Consider the following 26,870-nt stretch of genomic DNA (forward strand, 5'->3'; position numbering starts at 1 on the left):
TCCCTCCCCCATTCAGCATGAGACAACTCAAGAAGTTTGTTTAATCTCAGTATTGTTGCCACACAATCTGTTGGCATTTTCTGCAAAGCAATGAGAAGTTTATCTGAAACCATAAACCACAACTTCCTTACCTGTGTACCAGCTGTTTGCGGCTTACACAAATGGCTGTCTCGTAGTCATGAGTGACACACACTTTATGTGGGCTGCACTTTACCTTCAAACATGGGTCTTTGGATGGATCAAGAGCTATTAAAAATAAGAGATGAAAAAAGCAGTTTAGAAAATTATTTCTGTCATTACTGAAAATATATCTGGCACCTAGTGAAGAAATCAATATAACTATTTAGTGTGTCAATAGCACTTTTCAGTGTAAAAAGAGTGCTTCACAACATTTATATCATTTACCCTCTCAACTTTGTGAGATAAATTAGGTTCTCAGATAGTTACTTGTTCAAGATCACCCAATGAACAATTTAGCCAATAACATAAGATATGAAGCTGGGTCTGATGTCCAGGTCCTATGTTCTACACAGTGCAGTATCCTGGTTCCTGTCAATCAAAGTTACATGTGTACACACACACACACATATCTACAAAACCACAGAACTGTACTGCTGGAAGGATCTCAGATCCACCTCCCCATTCTCTCCACCATACCATAATTCAGACAGACTCATCCATATTTCCAAGAAATTGTTAGAGAAAGAGAAAAATAGAATCAATGACCCCCTGGATTAGGAGCAACCATGGCATATCAATGCCAGATATGTTTGGAATGAAAAAGCTAGGTGTAGGCCTGATGATTAAAAAAAAAAAAATCTGCCCAACAATTTTTTCAAAGTTCCAATCATGTTTTTTCTTGAACATTGAAATTTATATTTGAATTACTTTCTATAAAATTTTTTTAGTCAGAACAAACAAACAAGAGCTCTGTCGTGCTTGGAAGTCTTGGACTGTAGCCAAAAGCTGCTGTATTCATTGAAACAACAATTGTATTACAGGCTATTTAATGATTGTTATTGTGCAGCAGGACATGTAGCGATTGCTTAGCTCCGTGTGAAACTTAGCGATCTTGTGATACTACGGTGTGTGATTTCCTGTATTTTAATCCAACGTAATTCTAAAATCAACAATAAACGCAGCATGCCAGCTCCAGCTAGTGCCAGCATGACACACAAATACTGTGTAGAATGGATATATCGTCATTACTGCGATGATCATATTTTAAAGCATTGCCTTCTTTACAAAGAATCCCACAGAACGTTGAAGGTTTCTGAGTACACATACAGATGAGGATCCATTTGTCAGTTAAAGAAAATTACATATGTGGTAAAATTCTATGTAAAATACTGTGTATGTTCAAACCATGGAGTACGTTGGAAGGAATTAATTCTATCTTGCAGTGAAACTGCAATCTCTCTTTTTAATATTGTAGAAATTAAATAAATTACAAGTTTGGGATTTTGCCAGGAAACAAGGATTTACATTCAAAAAGATCATTGTTTTTACATTCAAAAAGATCATTGGGACTATAAGTAGCCAAGTGATGTTTGCTCTATATTATAATGTTGGGATCCTTTGAAACTGTCCTATTTAGCTTGCTGAAAAGCTTTCATATACTGAGCATGAATATTTATCTTTTCATCTCTCTGTATAAATGTATTGCTATGTGAGGGTTTCGTGCCAGCAGCCCTTAAAGAGGCGATAGTTTGCCCCCACGAAGAAACCCTCCCTGGACCCTGAGGTCCTTGACAACTATAGAACGATCTCCAATCTCCCTTTTTTAGCAAAGGTGTTAGAGAGGGTTGTATGTGCCCAGCTTGAGAGGGTCTTGGAAGAAACTAGCTATCTTAATTTTTATCAGTCGGGTTTCAGGCCTCGGCATAGCACAGAGACAGCACTGGTTACTCTGGCAGATGACCTTCTTCATGTCCCTCTCTTGGTCCTTTTAGATCTCTCAGCGGCTTTTGACACTATCGATCATGCTATCCTTCTTGACCACCTGCGTGGGTTGGGTATTGGGGGCACTGTCCTACAGTGGTTCCGTTCTTACCTTAGCAGGCATGTCCAGTTGGTATGCATTGAGGACAGGTGCTCTGACCCATGGCCAGTCCTTTATGGAGTCCCCCAGGGTTCAGTGCATGCCCCTGTCCTCTTTAACATATATATGAAGTTGCTGGGTCAGGTCATTTCCCAGTGTGGGGTGAGATTTCATCAATATGCTGATGATACTCAGCTGTATATCACCACCCCAGACCATTCTGGGGATGCTGCTTCTGTGCTTACTCAATGCCTGGAAGCTGCTAAGGTCTGGATGAATTAAAACAAGCTCAGACTGAATCCCACAAAGACTGAACAACTTTTATTCGGCCCTTGTACCAGCCAACAGCTGAATGTGAACCTTATTTTAGATGGGGTGGCGCTGCCCCCAAAGGAGTGTGGATTTGGGGGTCCTTAGATTCACACCCCCTGCTTGAAGAGCAGGTGGAGGCTGCGGCCAGAAGTGCTTTTGCCCAGCTTCATCTGATTTGCAGATTACGCCTTACCTTGATTAGCAGGCATTAATGACAGTGGCCCATGCCCTTGTTATCCCCCGCTTAGATTACTGTAATGCTGTCTATCTAGGGTTACCTCTGAGGACGATCAGGACGCTACAGAATGGTCCAGAATGCAGCGGCTTGCCTACTCATGGGTGCCAGAAAATATGACAGGGTAACACCTCTCCTGCAGTCATTGCACTGGTTGCCTATTCACTTCTTAGTACAATTTAAGGTCCTGGTTTTGACCTTCAAAGCCTTGCAGGGCTTGGCTCCTGTCTACCTACAGACCTGCCTCTCCCATCCAGTTACATCCCATCCGGTTAGATCATCTCAGATGGCCCTTTTGTCGGTCCCTGATTTCCAAGAGGTTCAGGTCACTAGGACCCATGAAAGGGCCTTTTTGGTTGCTGCCCCACTTCTTTGGAACTCTCTTCCCCTTCAGCTTCGTTTAGCCCCTTCCTTACTGATTTTCAAATATTTATTGAAGACTTTTCTTTTTTGCCAGGCTTTTGCCCTGCAGTTTACCTATTTGTTTTTATTTTAATTTTTGTTAGTTACTTTAGCTTTTAATTTAGAATGTAATTTTTAATGTTGTCTTGTTTTGCATGTTTTTGTGCACCACCCGGAGTCTTCGGAGTGGGCGGTATATTAATTTTTTCTAATAAAATAAAATAAAAATTAACTAAACAGAAACATAATGGGCAAGACAGTTTGGCTTCCACCTTCTTCAGTTGCTCAGAAGTTATAGGAAAGGTACAACAGCTGCAGTAATAGTTATAGATGTCTGTGATGAAGTGTTTAGCAGTCTAGGATTGGCTACTGCTGAGATCTCAGATGATGTCCTCGAGGTGGAGGTCTTTCTCTCTAGCATCCCAAGTGCATGAATCCAAAGGTTCTCTTTTGTGTCCAGTTTCAGAGCATCCAATGGCATCTCTACTGCAATAACTTATAAGTCTGGTAGTTTGTGTTCACCGGTTTTCATTTTTTTCTTAATAATTGCAGACTTGTGATCATGGAAGCCTGTACCTAGGTCATTTGTTGTCTTATCCATGTACTGGAAATTAAATTCTGGTTGTTTTGAATCGCAACACTCTGATCCTGGATTATAGACTGATGGCTTAATTATAGCTCTCACCAACAAAATATGCAGATTTGGTGGCTAATGGAATGCTATAACAGGTGGCTTGCTGACTGATTTAGAAAGATGTTCAGAGTTGGCTAAAAATGGATGGATATATCAACACACACACAAAAATGACTGACAACAGATCTACACAATAGAGGAAGCCAACTTTTTGTTGAACGTTTTGGCTCATGCCATTATCAGCAAGGTTTTTTTAAAAGGTAGTGTGAGCACATACAGCTCACAAGGCAGCAGTTAAAAATGCTGTGTTAGCAGAGCTCCACAGTGGGTTGCAAGAAAAGAAAGACTGACAGATGTTGCAGGTGGATATATTATGCTGTTTTATGTGTTATACTCCAAATTCAGTCCACGAGGTGTAACAGTCCTATATTATAACAGTCCTATATAAACAGTTCTATAGATCCAATATTTCTTCATTTGTCACATGAGTGATAGACAATATGTATATTGCTCAACAGAAAATATTTGCATATCAACGCAATTATTGTTGCCAGAATTGAAATGTTTGGCAACAGGCTTCATTGAGAAATTGGCAGCAACCTCTTCATTGAGATGGTGGCTTTGTGGTTCCTGAAACGTGTCCTCAGATCTGTGGATGTTTTGCCCACATTTTGCATGTGGCAGTCTGGATGTTTGCATTCTATAACATAAATCACATTGATGGATGTACAGGTTAGGCTCTTTCAGATGTGAGAGATTCTGGTCGTATACACACGTAATGTGAAACCAGAGGTTGACTAACCTGTGTTTTCAATTTGAAAATGTAAATTGTAGAAGAAGAATGGCAGTTCAACTCTTAAGTTGAGCTTAAGGCTGAAAGGGGAGAGAGAGACAAAATGAAGACTAACACTGGAAGACAAAGAGAGGAGGAGTCTAACACTTTTATCCATGACCCTAACCCTCCCAGTGGTCACTATGAGACATTGCAACAGAGAGCTGATGCTGCCAGGGTCCTAGCTCCAACATAAATTGCATCACAGACATTCATCCAACCGCAGTCCAGCAAACTCCGGTTTCAGGAGAGGGAAGCCCCTCCATCTTCCTGGTCCACCAGGGATGCATCCCAGCGAACTCCATAGCGCTTGTGTCACCAGAATATGGGCAAGGTGTGAGCGTTTCACCAGAGTGGCTGCCCTTGGCCACAAACTAAAAGGGAGTGTGCTGAATGTGCTCGTGCATTTTCAGAATAGTCCACCAACCCTTGGAATGGCAAGGGCATTTACATCCCTTTCAATGTCATGTCATGCCAGAGCTTCTTCTGACAGCAATTGCACTGCTTCCCTCCTAAGAGCCCCGAAATAGATCTGTCCCGCATAAGCACTATTTATCCAGGAGGCAGAGTCTTGGAGGGCACTATTTCCCTGTCACTCAGGAAAGGAAATAGAACATGATTACTTCCTTGGAGGGGATATGCATATGAGGGAGGGCAGAGGTTCCTGGGAGGTTTGTTCTGCTGTGACCATGGATGCTCTTGTGAGGGCTCCCCCCGGCAAAGCAGTTTTTGGAGTCCAAACCACACTCCTGCTCCCCTAGCAGCTTGCTGCTGGCAGACTAGTAATCTCATAAAAGGGCCAGTCTACTGAGGAGGGCCATAGGGTAAAACACCCTCTGTCTTCCATAGGATGGCACGCTCACGAGATTAGCTAACCCAACAAAGGGAGCCCCACCTGTGTGGGGTCCCCACTCTCTCTGGGAAGATAGAACTGTTGCACTGAACCCCACCCCCCCAAGGAAGCCTTGCATGGATGCAAAAAAGATTGTGACATTCCATGTGTCAGAGCCCAGCTGCATATATGGACAGCAGGAATACTGGGTGTGGGGACAGGTCTCTACTGTCGTTCAAAATCCACGGATGTGGGCTGGTGTTGCTGCGTATGCAGATCTGCCACCACGGGGAATTACAGGAGAGGGTAGCCCCAATTTCCAGTGACTGCAGGAGAGCCGGGTTGCCGCTTTGGGGCAGAAGCAAGGGTGCACATGTCAAGATGGGCAGACAGGCTGGCATAGAGCACACTTTGACAGCATCTTGGTGGCAGTTGCAGGGGTACCCCTTCCCGCAGCATTCCTATATAGAGCAACTTGGCCAGGTGGCATCTGCTGTCCGGACCCCATGGTCTGACACTCTCGTGAGAGAGCAATCTGTGGGAAAAGGTGGATTGTTGTCACACATTATTAGCGATTCTGTCCAACACTCCTGTCCCCACAGACGGTTGTCCTCATGAGTTATGAGGGGTGTCGCCATGACCTTACACTCTCATGAGTGAGCAGTACACTCAGGAAGAGCATCCGTCACCATCACATATGAAGAATCTCTCCTTTCAGTTTTGGCAAAGCTGTTCCTGTGGTCTGGCCCTTCTCATGTGTAAACATATGGGCCACATAGGTACCTGGAAGAGAAGGGACTGGCTTTCCCTTCCCGAACTTTTCTGTACAAAGGATAGAAATTGGCAGTTCAAGAATGCATGGTTGCAGCTGCCTTTTAAACCCAAGCCCAGGTATCGTGACTTTGTTGCTTGACAGGCTGACAAGCTTGGGATGAGACCAATGTTCCCTCTAACAGAGATTCCCAGATGTTGTTGATGACAACTCCCAGCATCCCCAGCTGCAGTGGCCTTTGGCTTAGAATTTATTTATTTTTATTTATTTATTGTTGCATTTATATACCGCCTTTCATTAAAAGACAACCCCAAGGCGGTTTACAAAAGTTAAAACATACAATTAAAAAAGTTGTAGTCAACAACATCTGGGAATCCCTGTTAGAGGGAACACTGGATGGGGCATGATTGTGTCTCTGTTGCTGGGCTTTTTTGGTTCGGAGACAGGAGGGGCAGGGTGAGTGCTTGAAGAGGTGGCCAGGAAGAAACACCACAGGCTTGGAGTGGGCACAATCCCGGGTGGGTCTGCGCTGCTGTCTCTAGGACTGTGGTTCCAAAAACTGCACAGAACTGTGGTTATGGCGGCATCCTCATTCGGACATAACACATTGATGACCAAGCCTCGGGTTTCAGCAGCGAACATTATTTCAAACTGAAGGTTCAAACTGATGCAGAAAACTGCAGGTTGCTTTAGCTGTGAAATTACAGCTGCACACACTCGGATGTAACAGAGTTCCAACTTCTGCCCCATGTAACTCCAGTTTTGCTTTAAGTGCAAATTTGGCCTCTCTTAGTAACAGTACTGCTAAAGGTAATAGTATCCTTTAGGGATGTGCAAATAATACAGAGGCTGGATTGACAGGGATGTGAATCAGAGTTGCTTATCAATTTCATTTTATATAGATAGATATTAAAGGCTTGACTACGGTAGGCTTTGTCTACTGTTATGCACTCTGCAAGGGGCTGCCTTTGTACTTAGTTTGGAAACTACAATTGGTACAGAATGAGGCAGCCAGATTAGTCTCTGGGTTTACCCGAAGGGACCATATAACATTGATTCTAAAAGAACTGCACTGGCTGCTGATATGATTCTGAACAAAATACAAAGTGCTGGTTATTACCTATAAAGCCCTTAGGTCCAGGGTACTTAAGAGAGTGCCTTCTTTGTTGTGAACTCTGTTGCCTATTAAGATCATTTGGAGAGGTCCGGTTATGGTTGCCGCCAACTCATTTGGTGGCAACTCGGGACCAGGACTTCTCTGTGGCTGCCCCAGGGCTTTGGAATGTGCTCCCTGGTGAAATAAGGGCATCTCCTTCTCTGTTTGCTTTTAGGAGGACTCTGAACAGGTCAAAACCTGTTTTCCCCAGGCTTTTAACTGAAATTTAAATTTTAATGTATTTTATCTATTGTGATTTTTATCTGTTTTATGAATTTTATATTTTATATTATGTGTTATGCCATACACCACCTAGAAACTTCTGCCAGTGTGGTGCAGTGGCTAGAGTGTCAGACTAGGACCAGGGAGACCTGAGTTCAAATCCCCATTCAGCCATGAAACTAGCTGGGTGACTCTGGCCCTAACCCTAACCTACTTCACAGGGTTGTTGTTGTGAGGAGAAACCTAAGTATGTAGTACACTGCTCTGGGCTCCTTGGAGGAAGAGCGGGATATAAAATGTAAAAAAAAATAAAAAATATTAGATTGTATAGAAATTCAACAAATAATAAATAAATAAAGGGGCACAGGAGTGCTCCTTTAGGCGAATAGTTAAAAAAATGTTCTGCCATTATATGCCTCAAAGTTCTATTGCTTATAAATAAGACAACTCTTGAGCTCGTAACTTGAAACTTGGTATGTGTGATCTACTTGATGAGGTCTACAAATGTACCTAATTTCAAGGAGATCAGATTAAAAATGCCAAATAAATATTAATTTTCTACAGCTAGTTGAAAACTGCTTAAAACTAATACTTTGCCCCCCTTTGCCCAAATTTTATTCAGGCATATCATATATTTCTTTCATATTTTGATGTATATGACTGGTGAAATCCATTCAGGCGTGTCTAGAAATGCAATCTTTTGTTGGTTCAATGAAATTTGGACCAGTGGTTCAAAAGTAATTAAGATATCTCTGTCTCATTAAAGCCCATGGTTAGCAAATTATACAAAGCGTGCACGATTTGACAGTGAAGCTAGAATGCTGATGTGTTTGCCAGTCCTCTGACATCAGCAGGGGAGCCTGCCAGTGGATTCTATTGCAAGTGCAATGCCTATTTCTTTGGTTATAGAAGGTGGAGTATCAGGGAAGGGGAGAGGTGGAAACAGAATAGACATGTGGGAAATCCAGGTGGGTAGCTAGAGCAATATGGGGATTTACTTCTGAGTAAGCTTGCCCAGGATTGCTGCATGCTTTTCTTCCCCTCCCCTATCCCCGCCCCTATTCTCTCTTATCTGCCAGACAGAGAATGACTCCTCTTTAGAATTACCTCACATTTCTCTCAGCTGATAGAGTCCTGTTGCTCATTCCCCACTGTCAAAATGCTGACAGGAAAACTGCATTTGACTTCTGCAAGAAGAAGGTTCCATTGACTTCAATGGAGTCAGGCACTAACTACAACTATTTCGTTAAAAACACTGAGGTAATCTCAGCAACGCTTAGACTAATTACTAACTATTTACAAAGCTCAACTTATTCCACAGCTTCCAAGTCACTAATTTCTCTCTGCTATCCTAGACCTTGGATATGGGGGAGTGTTTTTTACAGTGGGAAAACTCCATAGGTCAAGGATCTTCACTATTTTTTTTTCAAGTGGTAGCCACTTTGGTTAACAAAACAAAACCTCCATTGTGAGAGCCATCCCCTACCTCCATGCAGTGCTCTGCTTTCCCTAGCACTGAGGGTGTGTGTGGGGAGGGCTATAAGAACAACAGAACCATCTTGAAAGGCACACAGAGCATTGGGCAGTGTTGTTCTTCCCAGCACCTTCCTCACAGAGTTCTATGGCCAAAGTGCTGGGGAGGATAAGGCTTCCCTGAGCTCTGTGTGTGTGCCTTTCTAGATGGTGCTGGGCCTTTTCAGAGTTCTGTTGTTCTTATAACCCCTCCACCACCACCACCACCCCGCTTTCCAGTGCTGGGGAAAAGCACAACACTGCATGGAGGTGGGAAATGGCTCTCACAGGTCGAAACTTTTTATGAAAGTGGTCACCACATGCACCTACCAAGATACTGTTGTACATACCGTAGTATATTTTGTTAGGATTTATTTTTATGTTTATATCCCACTCTTCCTTCAAAGAGCCCAGAACAATGTTCATGGTTATGTTTATCCTCAAAACAACCCTGTGAGGTTAGACTGAGAGAGAAGTGACTAGCCCAGAATCACCCAGTGAGTTTCATGCCTGAATGGGAATTTAAATTCAAGAATTCCTGGTTCCAGTCTAACACTCTGACCACCACACCACACTGGTTCTACTACACCATCATAAGATCCCACTATAATACATAATATTCTACAACTGTTTTAGAAATATACAAAATATAATGCAGTTCACTGCATTATATTACACAGTGTTCATTAGAATCAACATGAAATGTGACATTGGGGAGAATATTGGATTGTCAATACTGCAATGATAAATGTCCTTTTCACAAACCACATTAATTAGGTAGATAGGTAGATTTTTTAAAATAACAACCTGCCAGTTTAAGAGCAGCATTAAGGCTATCTCATTTTGGCTCAGGCTCCACAGAGTTGGGAAATTGGAACCTAAGGCTGATGCCATAACTGGTGTGTCATGTGATCAGTAATGATGTTGAGCAATGTCACCAATTGTGCTTGTGTACAACTTGTCTTGGATGCACCCACATGGACACTGTGGGGCATCTTTGCTGGTGCCAGGCACTCCATCCTCCCCATCTTTTGTTGGGCCTCAAAGACCAAGAAAAAATGTGGATGCATGGAAGGCAAGTTGTAAGCGAGCACAATTTGTGACATTGCACAACATCATTACTGATCACATGGCATGTCTGTTAAAGCCTTCGGTTCCAATTGCCTGGCTTTGTGGAGCTTGAGCCAAAATGAGATTGCCTTAACTCTAGTCTTAAACAAGACTTTTTAAACACTATCTAATGTCCATGTTTTGTTGCATAAACATATAGAGTATATGTTTATGCATGCAAAAAAATGTAAACAGTGAGATGAAAAGGCTATTACAAGTTCCTACGTAAAGGCTGTAGTCCTAGATAAAAATTTCCACCAACTTTTGCCCCTCTCCATCTTCCCCGCCCCCTATTCTCTCTCACACACATCACACTGGTATTGAGATTGTTGGTGAATTCCCAGAAAGACAAGCAGAGTTGTCAATTTCTCCCTGTGTTCTTTCCTTCAATTTGTAGTAAGCTAAAAAATAGGGGTAAAGGGTTTAAACATGTTTTAAGTATAGTAGCAGTGCCTCCAATCTCATCAGCAACTAAATTAAACATGCTAAAAGAACAGATAATGTTGGAATAATGTGAAATGAGAACTGTTCCTGGAGCTGCTGGGGCAGATTTATTTTATTTTATTATTCATGCATTTATATACCGCCTTTCGTTAAAAGACAACCCCAAGGCGGTTTACAAAAGTTAAAACATACAATGAAAAGGCAATAAAAACATCAAGCTAAAAAAATATAAAAACATATAAAAAACAGGCATAAAAACAATACAACAGGTAAAAACACACAGAAGCAGCAGTAAAAATGATTATGTAAAAGCCTTTTTACAAGCTTTCTAAAAGCTGTGATGGAGTCCGAGGAACGATTGGCCACTGGGAGAGCATTCCAGAGTCTAGGAGCAGCAACAGAGAAGGCCCTGTCCTGAGTGCACGACAGCCGGGCCTCTCTCATTGTCGGCACCCGGAGCAGGGCCCCCTCAGATGTCCTCGTCAAGCGGGCAGCAACCCTTGGGAGCAGGCGGTCCCTCAAATACCCCAGGCCCAAACCGTTAAGGGCTTTAAAGGTCAAAAATTTATCTTAAAGTACATACATACTGCACAAGTTCTGTGCTCAACCACCACCCCAGAAGCAAATCCAACCAGACTGAGGAGTGTCTGAGTGCACCCAAACATACAAGTTTCCATCCATCCATATTGGTAAGCTGTAATTCTATTACTATATAATATACTGTATGTATACAAGCAGCATATCGCATCAGTAGGTCCGTTACTTTAAGTTAGTTGCTTAGCACAAGCAGCATGGGGCAACTATACCCCAGGTCAAGTAGGACATATGACTGAAAGGTACCCCCACCCTATGCCCCTCTCTGTCTAGCAGTACAGAGAAGGATGCTAGCTGAGTAAGACACATTAAAAAGGACTATTTCTCAAGAGAATAGTCAAAACCTTCTATTTGTTGGCACAAAGGATTAGTTGAACTAATCATCACCTCAAAAGGAGCTCAGATAATGTAGCTGTATCACTCCCTTGTCACTATCACAGCATTATATTCACTATAGGAGAGCCAGTGTGGTGTAGTGGTTAGAGTGCTGGACTAGGACCGGGGAGACCCGAGTTCAAATCCCCATTCAGCCATGAAACTAGCTGGGTGACTCTGGGCCAGTCACTTCTCTCTCAGCCTAACCTACTTCACAGGGTTGTTGTGAAAGAGAAACTCAAGTATGTAGTACACCGCTCTGGGCTCCTTGGATGAAGAGCAGGATATAAATGTAAATAATAATAATAATAATAATAATAATAATAATAATAATAATAATAATTCCCCACACAAGCCCAAAAGTAGTCTCAGGACGTTACTCCAGCATAGTTCCATTAATAGATTGCAGTTGGGGGGCCCAATCCACATACAATATTCTGGGCTCAGAAAATCTTGTTGGCAACTCTACAAATGAGACACCAAGGCTGAGAGTTATTGACCTAATACATTCATTGTTAACACGACATTTGAACAAGGAAATCCTGGTGCATAGCTCAGTATTTTAGTTTCTATACTACTTTAGTTCCGTTATGGCCAGCTGAAAGTGTCTCTATTTTTGTCCATTAAAAGCATTTTGAAAATGATATGATGTGATGAGCTTCCAAAGCACAAGGCATCCTACACTATTATTTGAAGCATTATTTTGACAGTTGAAATGAACTTTAATTTTAAAATAGGTATGGTCCAAGAGTCATCTATGAAATCCATCATTTCATACTTGAAAAAAGTATGGGAAATCTTAGTATTCATAAAATACTAAGGTGTATATGGCTGCAGAGAATTGTAAGATATCACAGAATCAATATATCACAAAGCTTTAGAAAGTATAAGGCAAATGCAAAAGATTCCAAAATGTATACAATATAAAATTCCTAAGCCTCCATCATGTTTGTAAGATAATAATATATACACTTTGAAAAACAGGATCCTGGAATTTACCTATCATATGTCCCAGAACTCTAGGATTTGTTTTCTGAAAATGCTATTTGTAAGCCTTTAACTGTTTTTTACATACAATACATTTCTGTCAATGTATTTGTTGAGCCTTAAATAGTGCATGCATTCATATTTGATTAACTGAGCACCATTTCCCAATAATTTTAAGAAATGCTATTTTTTAGAATTCTTGGGAAATGGTGCTCAGTTAATCAGATATATATTTAAGGCTCAACAAATATTTTTACTCAGAAATGTAAACAGTACTAAATTTTCCTCCCACCCTAAAATTGTATTACAGAAGGACACCATGCAAATCAGTCATGGAATGGGCATTGATAAGGCTCATGTCAATTAGTTTAATTACGTGACAACTTAATATGCAGGGTAGTTGCACCTGTCCAGTTCAGAATATATATTCACAGCAGTTCTTAGGGGTGAACAAGTTCCCCACGTTGGCTTCCATCCATGCTGAAGGGAACAGCAGCAGGCTCTCAGATGTATGCTTATGAGGCTCGGGGATAAATGATGTCTGACAAGGATAAATTAGCAGTGCCCAGAAAGGGGAATGGAACTATTTGAGGCTGTAATCTCTCAACCTTGTGGAGAATCTCAGGTAGTAACAATTTTTACCATCTTTTCCCAAATCCAGCTTCATTTTTACAGTTGTTCAGAGAGACTCTATTCTATCATTTCCAAACTCTTTCCTTTTCTTTGTCATTCTGCAGCTCTGATAGAATAGCACAATACTCCAAATCAAACTAGTTTCAGCAGAGAAGCTTGAAGCCGTGAGACAATGCACCAGGAATCCAAAACATAGCCAGGTGAGATTGCCACTCAGCACTAGTTACCAATGTAAGACACAAGGAGGGGGGCAAGTATTGTTTTCAGCTCTCTTTTGAGTCCAGATCCCAAGGGCTACGGTGTCTTTACTCTGATGATCTGCAGAACAGCTCATCAGAGAGGGAGAAGAGCAGGAATGTAAAGGGGGGAAACTCCCCTCCAACCCCCACTTGACAACAAAGCTGCTGCTCTTTTGGAGCACATGTGAGGGGTGGGGGAGACTTCCCTGCTTCCCACATACTGCTGTAAGTCCTTTCTACCACTCTGTCACTGCTGAGACAAATAAGAAGGTGGTGTAGGGCTGGTGGAAGTATAGAGAACTTCTCCAAATTATCAAAGCTTGGCTCAGCAAGTTATCCAAACTGGGGAGGATCTGGGAGAGAACTCCGATAATTCCAAGTTAATCTTAGGTGCCCATTTCTAATCTGTAGAAAACATGGTGGTTGTGTGTGTGTGTGTAAAATATATTTTCATATTGCCTGATATGCATATCTCTAGGAGGCGTACGAAATTTAATACATTTTAAAGTCAAAAATTAAAATTCATGACAATGAAAACAATATAATAAAATTATTAAAACAAGTTTTTAAAATTATTAAAATTCATTCTGATTAAAAGCCTAAGAGAGATTTGAGGTTCTTCCTGAAAACAATCAGAGAAGGAGATGCTCTTATTTCAGCAGGAAGCTTATTCTGGGGTAGCCACAGAAAAAGCCCAGTCCTGGGTTGCCACTCACCACCAAATGAGCTGGTGGCAACTGTAATTGGACCTCTCTAGAAGATCGTAACAGGCGGCAGGGATTATGACAAAGGAGGTGCTCTCTCAAATAGCCTGGACCCAAGCCGTTAAGGGCTTTATAGGTAAGAACCAGCATTTTGTATTTCACCTGGAAACATACTGGCAGCCAGTGCAGTTCTTTTAAAACTGGTGTTATGTGGTCCCTTTGTGTTGTTACAGAGACCAATCTGGCCGCCATATTCTGTACCAATTGTAGTTTCCGGACTACGTACAAAGGCAGCCCCACACAGAGCACATTACAGTAGTCAAGCCCAGAGGTTACCAGCATATTACCCCTGCTAACTTGGCAAAGAGGCACCTTTTAACATGGTGATTCTCTTTATTTAGCAGGGGGAGAGTAACTGGCCCTATCCACCCCCAGCACAGTACCTCCAGTGACTGTTGCTGGTGTCCATCTTATGTTTCTTTTTAGATTGTAAACCCTCTGGGGACAGGGATCCAAATTATTTATTTATTATAAAATGCCCTGCGCCATTTTTTAAAAGGGTGGTATAGAAATCAAATTAATAATATCAACTATCCAGACTGGGGGAGTGGGCGACAAAATGGCAAATATGGTTCAATGTTAGCAAGTGTAAGGTGATGCACATTGGGATGAAAAACCCCAACTTAAAGTATATGCTGATGGGATCCGAGCTGTCGGTGACTGATCTTGGGGTTGCGGTGGACATCTCGTTGAAAGTGTCGACTCAATGTGCGGCAGCTGTGAAAAAGGCCAATTCCATGCTAGGGATCATTAGGAAGGGGATTGAAAATAAAATGGCTAATATATACAAAACTTATACAAAACTATGGTGCAACCACACTTGGAGTACTGTGTACAATTCTGGTCACCACATCTAAAAAAGGACATTGTAGAACAGGAAAAGGTACAGAAGAGGGCAACCAAGATGATCAGGGGCCTAGAGCACCTTTCTTATGAGGCAAGACTACAACACCTGGGGCTTTTTAGTTTAGAAAAAAAGAGGACTGCGGGGAGACATGATAGAGGTCTATAAAATCATGCATGGTGTGGAGAAAGTGGAGAGAGAGAAATTCTTTTCCCTCTCACACAACACTAGAACCAGGGGTCACTCCATGAAATTGATTGCCAGGAGGTCTAGGACCAACAAACAGAAGTACTTTTTCACAGAAAGCGTGATCCACTTGTGGAACTCTCTGCCACAGGATGTGGTGACAGCCAACAACCTGGATGGCTTTAAGAGGGTTTTGGATAACTTCATGGAGGTGAGGTCTATCAATGGCTACCAGCCGGAGGGCTTTGGGCCACCTCTAGCCTCAAAGGCAGGATGCCTCTGAGTACCAGTTGCAGGAGAGTAATGGCAGGAGAGAGGGCACGCCCTCAACTCCTGCCTGTGGCTTCCAGCAGCATCTGGTGGGCCACTGTGTGAAACAGGATGCTGGACTAGCTGGGCCTTGGGCCTGATCCAGCAGGGCTGTTCTTATGTTATTATAATAATAATAATAATAATAACAACAACAACCCCCAGTGAGGCACAACCTTGGCGTGGTTGTGGGGCTTGCGTGCTTTGAGGAAGGTGAGAGCTATGCCAGAGGTCCAACCATACTGGACAGGTCTCACCAGAGGAGCCAGACAAAGAGTGCCTCTCCCATCAACAATATGGTGAGACGTAACTTTAATAAATCTATACCGGATCGGTCGTCGCCTGGGTCAACAAGGACCGCGCCAGGTGCTATAGTCCCTGGACATCTGGTGGCAAGTGGGCAACAGGACTCAGGATCTTCAGTTGAGCAACCAGGGCTGGAGACTGCAAGGTTACTGGAAGAAACGTCGCTTAACCGAAAAAAAATATACGAAAAATGCCAACAAGGAAATAATGATCTGCTATTACAAGTCTAGTCCAACTAGAAGAGGTTATTTTAAAAGAATGTACCAAATTTGGAAAGAAAAGCATCCAGATACAGAAATAACAGAACAAAGGCTAGCAGACCAGAGAAGATTCATAATAAGAAATAAAGTATTCACAGGAGTTGAGCTGGAAGAACTGCAAAGAGCAACACAGGCTCAAGATACGGAAGAAGAATTACCACCAATTGAAGAAGTTGCTCAGGCGCAGGTGGAGGAGGTGTTGGAAATCAAGGATGCCACTGTTACTGAATTGTTTCAAAATCAAAACCAGGCTACCTCCCCTTTGCCTTCACCTCAAAAACCCGAATGCCATTTAAAAGGGATGTGCAAAACATTTCGGGAACAGAACGATCTGTGCCCGAAACGAACAATTTCGGGTGATTCGGGGCCGAACCGAATCACCCCGATGTCCCCCAATATTTTTCGTGCACGAGCCGAATCACCCGAATTTCGGACCCAAAAAATTCGGGTAATTCGGTTCATGGTTGATTTTTGGCGATTTTTTTAAGTTTTAGTGACTTTGGGGCAGTTCGGGGGCATAGCATGGGATCTGGGCAAAAGGAGTGGGGTGGGGTGGTAGTGCCTAATGGGTGCAGGCTACCACCCCAATTTCAGGGGGATTGGGCAAAGGGCTGATTTTGGGGAAATTTCTGAAATTTTCATGTCTTTGGGGCAGATTGGGGCAGAAAGTGGGGCCTGAGGCAGAATACTGGGGTGGGGTGGTAGTGCCTAATGGGTGGAGGCTACCACCCCAATTTCAGGGGGATTGGACAAAGGGATGATTTTTTGAGAATTTTTGAAGTTTTAGTGACTTTGGGGCAGTTTGGGGGCAGAAAATTGATCTGCCCCAAAAGAGTGGGGTGGGGTGGTAGTGCCTAATGGGTGGAGGCTACCACCCCAATTTCAGGGGGATTGGGCAGAGGCCTGATTTTTTGGGAATATTTGAAGTTTGGGTGTCTTTGGGGCAGATTGGGGGCAGTAAGTGGATCTGCCCCAAAGGAGTGGGGTGGGCTGGTAGATAGTGCCTAATTTGTGGAGGCTACCACCCGTCCCTAATTTCAGAGTGATTGGGCAGAGGGGTGAATTTTGGAAGTTTTTTCTGAGGTATGAATTCTCATTCTATCATAGCAAATGAGATTTTTTTTCAATTAAACAACTCTCATGACCCCACTTTCACTTTTTCACACTCTCAATTACTATGAATAATATGAGGAAGTAATCAATTTAGCACACTTCACCTTATGAAGACAAACCTCATAAATTCACCAAAATTCACCCCTCTGCCCAATCACTCTGAAATTGGGGACAGGTGGTAGTCTCCACCCATTAGGCACTATCTACCAGCCCACCCCACTCCTTTGGGGCAGATCCACTTATTGCCCCCAATCTGCCCCAAAGACACCCAAACTTCAAATATTCCCAAAAAATCAGCCCTCTGCCCAATCCCCCTGAAATTGGGGTGATAGCCTCCACCCATTAGGCCCTACCACCCCACCCAACTCCTTTGGGGCAGATCCACTTTCTGCCCCCAATCTGCCCCAAAGACACCCAAACTTCAAATATTCCCAAAAAATCAGCCCTCTGCCCAATCCCCCTGAAATTGGGGTGGGAGCCTCCACCCATTAGGCACTACCACCCCACCCCAGTATTCTGCCCCAGGCCCCACTTTCTGCCCCAATCTGCCCCAAAGACATGAAAATTTCAGAAATTTCCCAAATACCAGCCCTTTGCCGAATCCCCCTGAAATTGGGGTGGTAGCCTGCACCCATTGGGCACTACCACCGCACCCCAAAATTTTGCCCCTGGGACCCTTTTTACCCACCCAAATCAATTCGGATTCGGATTCAGATTAAATCCGAATCCGAACCGAATCAAGGGTGATTCGGGTGTCCCAGATTCGGGCACAAAACAGAACAGGGGTGATTCAGTTCGGGTCCGAGCTGAATCACCCGAAAACCCGAATTGCACATCCCTACCGTTTAACAGAAAAGCAACAAGAACTAAAGCAAAAAATAACTGAGCACATGGACCAAACAACCACCAGGGTTCGACTTCCAGCTCTAAGAACAGTTGCCAAAAAACAACTCGCTCAGGCATTAAAAGATGTGAATGCTGCACTTGCAGAAATAACAACCAATAATTTGCAAGAAACAAACCAACTAATGTACAGTGCAGCAACAATAACAACACAAGAGCTCGGATATAAGATCAGTGGACCTGTTAAAAAAGAAAGTAGTACATCACCTAAATGGAAGATTCGATTAGAAAATAAAATCTCCAGGCTTAGATCAGATGCTAGTAAATTGAAAGATATGAAAGACAAGAAGCTGAAGAATGAAAACACCAAACAGTATCTGATCCAAAAATACCACCTAGATTCAAGGAAAATTAGAGAAGTCCTGGAAATAATAAAGCAGCAAATAACAGCAGTGTCAAAGAAGATTAGCAGATACGAAGCCAGAATTACACAACACAGGCAGAATCTCCAATTCCAGTCTAATCCGAGAAGTCCAAACTCAATGGCGGGAACACCATACAAGCCATAAACACCTGGGCTATACCTGTTATCAGATACACTGCAGGAATAATAGACTGGACCCAGGCAGAGCTAGAGACGCTAGATTGTAAGACCAGGAAAATCATGACCATCAATCATGCTCTGGACCCCCGCAGTGATGTCAATAGGCTATACCTCCCTCGCAGCTCAGGTGGAAGAGGAATGCTGCAAGTCCATCAAACAGCAGAGGAGGAGAAAAGAGTCCTTGAAGAATATATCAAGGACAGTGAAGAAGATGCACTTCAAATGGTCAATAACGCGAAACTATTCCATACCAATGAAAGAAAGCAGGCCTACAAGAAAGAACAAGTCAACAACCGAGCAGAAAAATGGTAAAATAAGCCCTTGCATGGTCAATATTTGCACAATATAAGTGGAAAATCAGACATCACCAAGACCTGGCAATGGCTTAAGAATGGCAGCTTGAAGAAAGAAACAGAGGGTTTAATACTGGCTACACAAGAACAGGCACTAAGAACAAATGCAATAAGAGCAAAAGTTGAAAAATCCACAACAAGCAGCAAGTGCCGCCTTTGTAAAGAAGCAGATGAAACCGTGGACCACCTAATCAGCTGTTGTAAAAAGATCGCACAGACTGACTACAAACAAAGGCATGACAAGGTAGCGGGGATGATACACTGGAACATCTGCAAAAAATACAAGCTACCTGTAGCGAAGAATTGGTGGGACCACAAAATTGAAAAAGTGGTAGAAAATGAAGATGTAAAAATATTATGGGACTTCCGACTACAAACAGACAAACATCTGCCACACATCGACCACACTGTAGTCGAGAAGAAAGAAAAACAAGTTAAAATAATCGACATAGCAATACCAGGGGATAGCAGAATAGAAGAAAAAGAAATAGAAAATATCACCAAATACAAAGATCTATAAATTGAAATTGAAAGGCTGTGGCAGAAAAAGACCAAAATAACCCCAGTGGTAATTGGCGCCCTGGGTGCAGTTCCAAAAGACCTTGAAGAGCACCTCAACACCATAGGGGCCACAGAAATCACCATTAGCCAATTACAAAAAGCAGCTTTACTGGGAACAGCCTATATTTTGCGACGATATTTATAACAACAGCAACAACACTGACAATAAAATTCTGACATCCCAGGTCCTTGGGAAGGACTCGATGTCTGGATAAAACAAACCAGTCAATAACACCTTTCTGACTGTGTAAAATAATAATAATAATAATAATACATACCACTGTTTTAAGGTCATTCACCTCTAGAAATGGATGTAACTGACATACCAACTGAAGCTGATAAAAGGTGCTCCTGGGAACTGCCTCAGCCTGAGAAATCAGGGAGAGATTTGGGTCCAGCAGCACTCCCAAGCTACATACCTGATCTTTCAGGGGGAGTGTGACCCCATAAAGAACAGGCAGATCTAAACCATCTCTCAGGTCCTGGCCCACCATAGTCAGTACCTTCGTCTTATTTGGATTCAGCATCAGTTTGTTATCCCTCATCCAGCCCATTACTACCTCCAGGCAGGCATTTAGGGAAGATATGACATTTTCTGATTAGGTCGGCATGGAGAAGTAAATCTGGTTGTAATCAGCATATTGATAACACTCACCACCAAACCTCCTGATGATCTCTCCCAGCGGTTTCATGTAGATGTTGAAAAGCATTGGAGACAGTATGGAGCCTTGTGGGACTCCAAACTTCAGTTCTTGCTTAGCAGAGCAAGTCTCCAAGTAACATCATCTGGAATCTGCCAGAGAGGTAGGAGCAGAACCACTGTAAAACAGTGCCACCCAATCCCACCTCCCTCAGGTGGTCCAGAAGGATACCATGGCTGATGGTATCGAAAGTCACAGAGAGATCCAAAAGGATCAGCAGAGTCACACTTCCTCTGTCCACATCCAGTTGGATATCATCCATCAGGCCAACCAAGGCAGTCTCGACCCCATAGCCCACATGAAAGCCAGTTTGAAATGGGTCTAGATCAGGCTTCCCCAAACTGCAGCCCTCCAGATGTTGCTGAACTACAATTCCCATCATCCCAGCCACAATACATTGTAGCTGGGGGTGATGAGAATTGTAGTTAGGCAATATCTGGAGGGCCGCAGTTTGGGGAAGCCTGGTCTAGATAATCTGCATCATCCAAAACTGCCTGAATCTGGTCGGCCACCACCCACTCAACCACCTTGCCCATCTATGGAAGCTTAGAAACAGGTCTTTAATTAGCTAACTGAGGGATCCAGTGTAGTTTTCTTCAAAAGTGGTCTAATAATAGCCTTCTTAAGACAAGGAGGCACCTTGCCCTCCCTCAGAGAAGCATTTATAATATTAATCGGATGCTCTCTGATAATATGATTATCAGATGTGATAAGCCAAGTTGGGCAAGGGCCATGAGAACAGGTTGTAGGACGCACAGTCCGAAGCAGTTTGTCCACTTCCTTTCAGTCACAAACTGAAAATGATCCAATCTAATCCCATAAGAGGAATTGCTGGACACCTCCAGAATAGACTCTGCAGTAACTGTGGAATTCTGCTCGACCTGAATCTGAGAGATTTTATCCGCAAGAAAGTTGTTAAAGATGTCACAGCGAGTGACCAGTGGTTCCAAGTTTAAATTCAAGGGGGAGGGGATACATATTAGCCCCCTCACAACCCTAGACAACTCAGCTGGATGTAAATTTGCAGAAGCAATGTGGGCAGAAAAGAACTGCTCCTTTGCCACCCGTACTGCCAGAGCATAGGTCTTCAAATGTGCTCTGTGTTGTGCCCAATCAGACTATCATCAAGTCTTCCTCCACTTGCACTCTAATAATCTATCTTTCTGCTTCAGCTCCCGTAACTCATCCAAATACCATGGGGCTGTCTTTAAAGCAAGTCAGAGAAGACGCTTAGGAGCTATTGTGTCTACTGCTCTAGTAAGTTCATTATTCCATCTTTGTACCAGAGCATCAACAGAATTGTTAGCAGAGCCAACCCCAAACCCCTCCAAGGCTTCTTGGAAGCCTATTGGAGCCAATAACTTCCTCAGGCAGACCAATCTAATAGGTCCTTCACTCCTGTAGAGGTGGGTCATGGCTGTAAGTTCTACCTTAAGCAGATGGTTATCCGTCCATGACAATGGGGAGATGACAAGAGTCCCCACCCACGGAACACCTCCCTGATCGGAGCAAAAGACCAAATTGAGCATGTGACCAGCATCATGTGTCGGACCAGAGACCAATTGGGATAGCCCCACAATTGTCATGGTCACTATGAACTCTTGAGCCGCCTTCGACAACCCGGTCCCAAAATGAACATTAAAGTCCCCCAACAACAAGAACCTGGGTGACTCCCATGCCAACTCACCAACCAGGTCCACCAGCAGAATTTGGGACTCCACTGAGCAGCGGGGTGATAGGTACACCAGCAGAAGTCCCAGTCTTTCTTTGGTCCCTAGGCTCAGGTACACACATTCAGTATAGGCCAAATCCCTGACAGGGATCCTGGCAAGGGCGATGGTATTCTTATAGACCACAGCCACCCCACCTCCCCGACCACATCCTCTCACTTGCTCTTAATAAACCAGGATATCAAATTATCCTGGTTTGAATATCTTTGTTTGTTAACCAACTACGTCTTGAACAAACTGCATAAACAAGTACGCAGCTTGGGGGTATTGCTGGACCAGTATTTCTTTTGGAAGCTCAGGTGGAGGCGATGGCCAGGCGTGCCTTTGCACGGCTTTGGCTAGTGCTCCAGCTGTGTCCCTTTCTCGAGAAGGCTGATCTGGCCACAGTTACCCATGCCTTAGTCACGTCATGGCTGGATTACTGTAACACACTCTACGTGGGGCTGCCCTTGAAGAATATTTGCAACTAGTGTAAAATGCAGCAGCTAGAATTTTATCTGGAGCTGCTCACTGGGATCACATCACATCTATTTTGAAAGAGCTGCACTGGCTACCAGTTTGTTTCTGGGTCCAGTTCAAGGTGCTGGTTTTGACCTTTAAAGCCCTTAACAGTTTGGGCCTGGGATACCTGAGTGACTGCCTGCTCCCAAGGGTTGATTATGCCTGCTTGATGAGGTCATCTGAGGGGGCACTGCTTCAAGTGCCGACAATGAGGGAGACTCGGCTGTCGTGCACTCGAGACAGGTCCTTTTCTGTTGCTGCCCCAGACTCTGGAGAGTCACTCTGGCCACGCTGCCAACACAGCGCAGCTGCGTGGCCCCATTTGGGACTGAAATAATGCCCCCGTGTTTGACATCAGACACAGGGAGCGTGTCTGGGGCCACGCTTGCAGCCCCTGATTGGTGGCGGCCTAGGTTCTTTGAACCCGTTCGCCCAATGGTGGCTCCGCCCCTGGTTGTTATCACACCTTCACGGTACTAACCCAGGATTCTCCTTGATAAGACACCAAGTGTAAGAATTTCCTCTCCTTTTCTTGGATTTCCTACTCTTCCTATTAGTAGTCACAAATGTCCTACTCTTCCTATTACTTTTAACACCTTAAAGGCACATACTGGGGTCCCAGTTATAAAATAAAAATCCCAAAGGACAGAACCTAGAATATATTTTCTGAAATATGCTAATGAAAGATCAGGCTCTATTAATCAGTTTTTTAGGAGCAGATGTTCATCATCTGCTGGGAAATAAGCCCCATGGGAATAAGATGAAAGAGAAACAAAACCTGTATTTTGTTATCACAGTTCTTAGTGTCCTAAAGCAGTGAGTGTGAAAGCTTTGAAATGAACAGTTACAAATATATGAACACCATAAGAAGAGGGGAAGAAAGTGAGACAAGTGCACAAAGAATTATTCATTCAGATCTGACTTAGCAATGCAAATACGTGTTATAATGAGACAGTGATAGCAGCCACCCTGGCTATACTTCATGTCTACAGATTCCTCACTATTCTTCTCTCTTCTAAAATAATTATTAAAATTAAAAGGAAGTGCCCTTTACCATATCCCTTTATTGAGATTCCATTAATTCACCTTCCCAGAATTCAAAGGAGGTAACAGTTGTTTCATTCACATGTGTGTTGCCGTCAAAGAGTCCATCACATCTGTCTGCTGGAATTGTGTCTGGCATCACAAGATACAACACCAAAAGAAGTGGCTATAATAGGCAAACTGATGTCTGAAGAAAGATTCCAAAGTTTCCTGTAGTTTTCCAATATGATAATGAACTGGGAGAGGAAAAGACTTACCCACATTGAAAAGAAACATAAGGACACATTAGCAGAATGGAGAGATGCACTGATTGTTCTTTACGCACACAGTATATGAGCTGGTCTTTTAATAGTAATGTCAGAAGTGGTAGCACGATCAAAATAGATGTATTATGGATATATTTTTTTTCCTCTGGATACCAAAACCTACTGAGCAGCTACTATTCAGGGTCTCTGGCTGAAAGACAAGCAAAAGGGCAGCTAAATCCTTGTCAAGATTAAAAGATGCTTCCATCTATGTGAAATGTTTCAAAACCCTATCCAAAGTCAATCCATCCAAGCTTAATTTCTGGCTGCAAACCTTAAAGGGTGAAATGTACCCACTGCAGTCTTCTTTCATTGCTTTCTAGCTGACCTTTTGTTATTCATAGCTTCCTAAGCCCCTTATTAAATCTATAAATCCTCTACAGCTCCTTCTCACAACTATCAAAATAATTGGAAAATAAACAGCAATAACTGCATCAGGTCCCTAAAAAACTACTCACAATATGCTAAAATCTCTCTCTCTCTCTCTCTCTCTCTCTCTCTCTCACACACACACACACACACCATATGTTATACAAGTGTCTTTTCCTCTGATTCAGAAAGGAGAACATTTTGCTATGAATAATACAGCCTGCTTTGTTTGCCTCCCACCTCTCAACAAAAGCTGCAACTTATAAACCATTGTTGAACAAAGGACTAACAATAGTGCTTGGACTACTTTTCGATTACATTTCATGCTTTTATTGTAAGGAAGATATATGACCAGAGAGTAAAATATTTGAGTCTGGACAATAGAAATCCACTGGAAGCCTGACTTATAAGACTATTGTAGCTCTAGGTTATGTGCTAAACAGAGTGAATTTATATTTCACACATTCAAATCTTGAAAGGGTTATAATAAATACTCCCAAAGGATTTTTCACAACTTTATAATGCACTCACAACATGATTTATGAACTTGATTTTGCTTCATGACCATTCTTTTATTAAAAAGATCAATCCAACGTCACAAACGTTCAGTAAAGTTGCTATTTAAAAGCCAGCAATCAAAGGTAATATGACATTATGTAAACATTCTTTGCTTTTCAGTATTACCCTACTGTAACTATTACAACCATATAAAACCAAAAGGACTTTCTATAAAGGTATGTCAACAGCAGTTGTTTCAAACAATACCTTTGGTATTGTTCTTGGCATAAGAGAAAGCAAGAACATTTTTCAAAAAAGTAAGACAAACTGACAACAGGCCTTTGTCAAGAATACAAAAATTCAGTACACAAGCGTATGTTTTCAAAGGACAGGAATAATATTTATACAGCATCTGGGCAAAATTACACTGTACAGTATAGATCTGCATACACACACACACACACACACACACACACACACACACACACACACACACACACACCTATACTGTAGATATATATATATATAGAGAGAGAGAGAGAGAGAGAGAGAGAGCGCTGTCTGCCCTCTTTTCCCTTGTGCTCGCACACAGTAAGTGATGCCAAACAATTATCTTACAACTGAAGAGACATGATAACTACTACCAAAGAAACTAAAATGCAAATTAATAGCAATGAACACCATTTATTATTTAGTAACTATGCATAGTTAATAATGTATTAAACGATGGCTCTTTGGACCTGTTTTCAAACCAGATCAACCCTCTCCTAAACCAAGTTTTGAAATTGCGAATAAGTAACTAGTTATCTGTGAGGTTCATTATGATTTCAGTCTGCTAAAGCAGCCATGGGTGTAAAAAATCAATTCTGCTTGAAAACAACTGCAAAGAAGGGCTCTGTGAATCAGCACCTGGAGTTGAATACTTACACACCTCATCACATATACAGAAATATAATCTGTATCCAAGCTCTTGCAAAAATGCGATTTATCTGAATGAGTCCTGTGCAGAACTCAATACCATGATGTAAATCAAAACACTAAACAGGACATTGGGAACACTGACTTTTAAATGTATTTCTAGCCTGACGTATTTTGATGTCTTTGAGAGAGTGATGGCAAAATTAGAAAACAAGAATATTCTTCAATGAGTTTAACAGAATGGATAAAACAATTATCTGAAACATTCTCTTCAATTCTAATTTATGCCCTGGTGAATATTCTTTCCAAGCCACCTTCATCAGAGCAAAGTCATTCTGTCTACCAGTGAAAAAGAAAGAATACTGAAGTCCTAACTTTTAATCCTTTGTTCTAAGAAGCAAGTCAGTCAATAGTTACCCAAGATAAGGTATAATTTTTATTCAGTGGCTTGTTTTAGTAAATCAAGGCATTGCTTTGATTACCAAAAATAGAGTGGGGGGTGGGAGTAATCTATAATCTCAATCACAATATTATTATTATACATATTATTGTGTTTACAAAATACTCCTCACTAGCATCCATGGTGGGGGGGGGGGAATCACTTGCACTTGAGATTAGAAATCTCAGTATAAATCATTCTGCTTCATTAGAGAGAAAACTATCAGTACTTGCAGAGGCACTCTGCTTAACACTCAGATATTTAACTCTTTCTCTACCCCCAACCCATAATTGCTTGTAGTTATTTGCATATGAAAATCAATTCAGCTAAAAATTATCGATTTGAACACACTTTAAACATCGATTTAAATACACTTTAAACATGTATGTGAATTATTCTGTGTTAAATGAACTTCATAATGTAACAAAAATGACAGAATATGCTGCCAGTTTATTCAATCTCTGCAGTATCTTTGGTTCTACATAAACTGTAGCCTAGCAGAAAAACAGTTTCAAAATGCACTGAAACCAAGTATCATTTTGTGCAGGATGCACAAGAAAAGGGACTTGTAAAATGGATGTATTGTCCAAGTGAGCAAATGGTAGTAGTCGTAGTAACTTTATTCTGCTTGGCTGCTTTCTCACCAAACTGGTTTTGCTTTGCTACCTGGGGACTGAACTGCCATTCTTCTACTACACACCAGAGGACAGGGAACATGCCAGTCTTCCACTGGTGCAGAGCAGGTCAGTGCTGGGTGGATCTCCTGGGGAGGAGAGAGATGCTGCACTGAGTGCCTGAGTGCACTGAATGCCGAGCACCTGCACAAACTGGACGCTGAGCATGTGCCTCCATTCTTCCCTCAGCGTTCCTCCAACAATGTGCAGTGCTCT

At 42.4% G+C, this 26,870-nt stretch overlaps 1 protein-coding gene across 5 annotated transcripts in view; it reads right to left on the minus strand.

The window, feature by feature from the left end:
• The window catches only part of SPOCK1 (SPARC (osteonectin), cwcv and kazal like domains proteoglycan 1), a 904,393-nt gene that overhangs the window by 402,434 nt on the left and 475,089 nt on the right, over positions 1-26,870 (minus strand). For all 5 annotated transcript variants that reach the window (XM_053293595.1, XM_053293593.1, XM_053293594.1 and 2 more), the window contains one exon: positions 132-246. In XM_053293595.1, the coding sequence (XP_053149570.1) occupies positions 132-246 (115 nt within the window). The remainder of the gene's footprint in view (positions 1-131; positions 247-26,870) is intronic.

The sequence above is a fragment of the Hemicordylus capensis genome, chromosome 2 (assembly GCF_027244095.1).
Source record: "Hemicordylus capensis ecotype Gifberg chromosome 2, rHemCap1.1.pri, whole genome shotgun sequence".
In the NCBI taxonomy this organism is placed as follows: Eukaryota; Metazoa; Chordata; class Lepidosauria; order Squamata; family Cordylidae; genus Hemicordylus; species Hemicordylus capensis.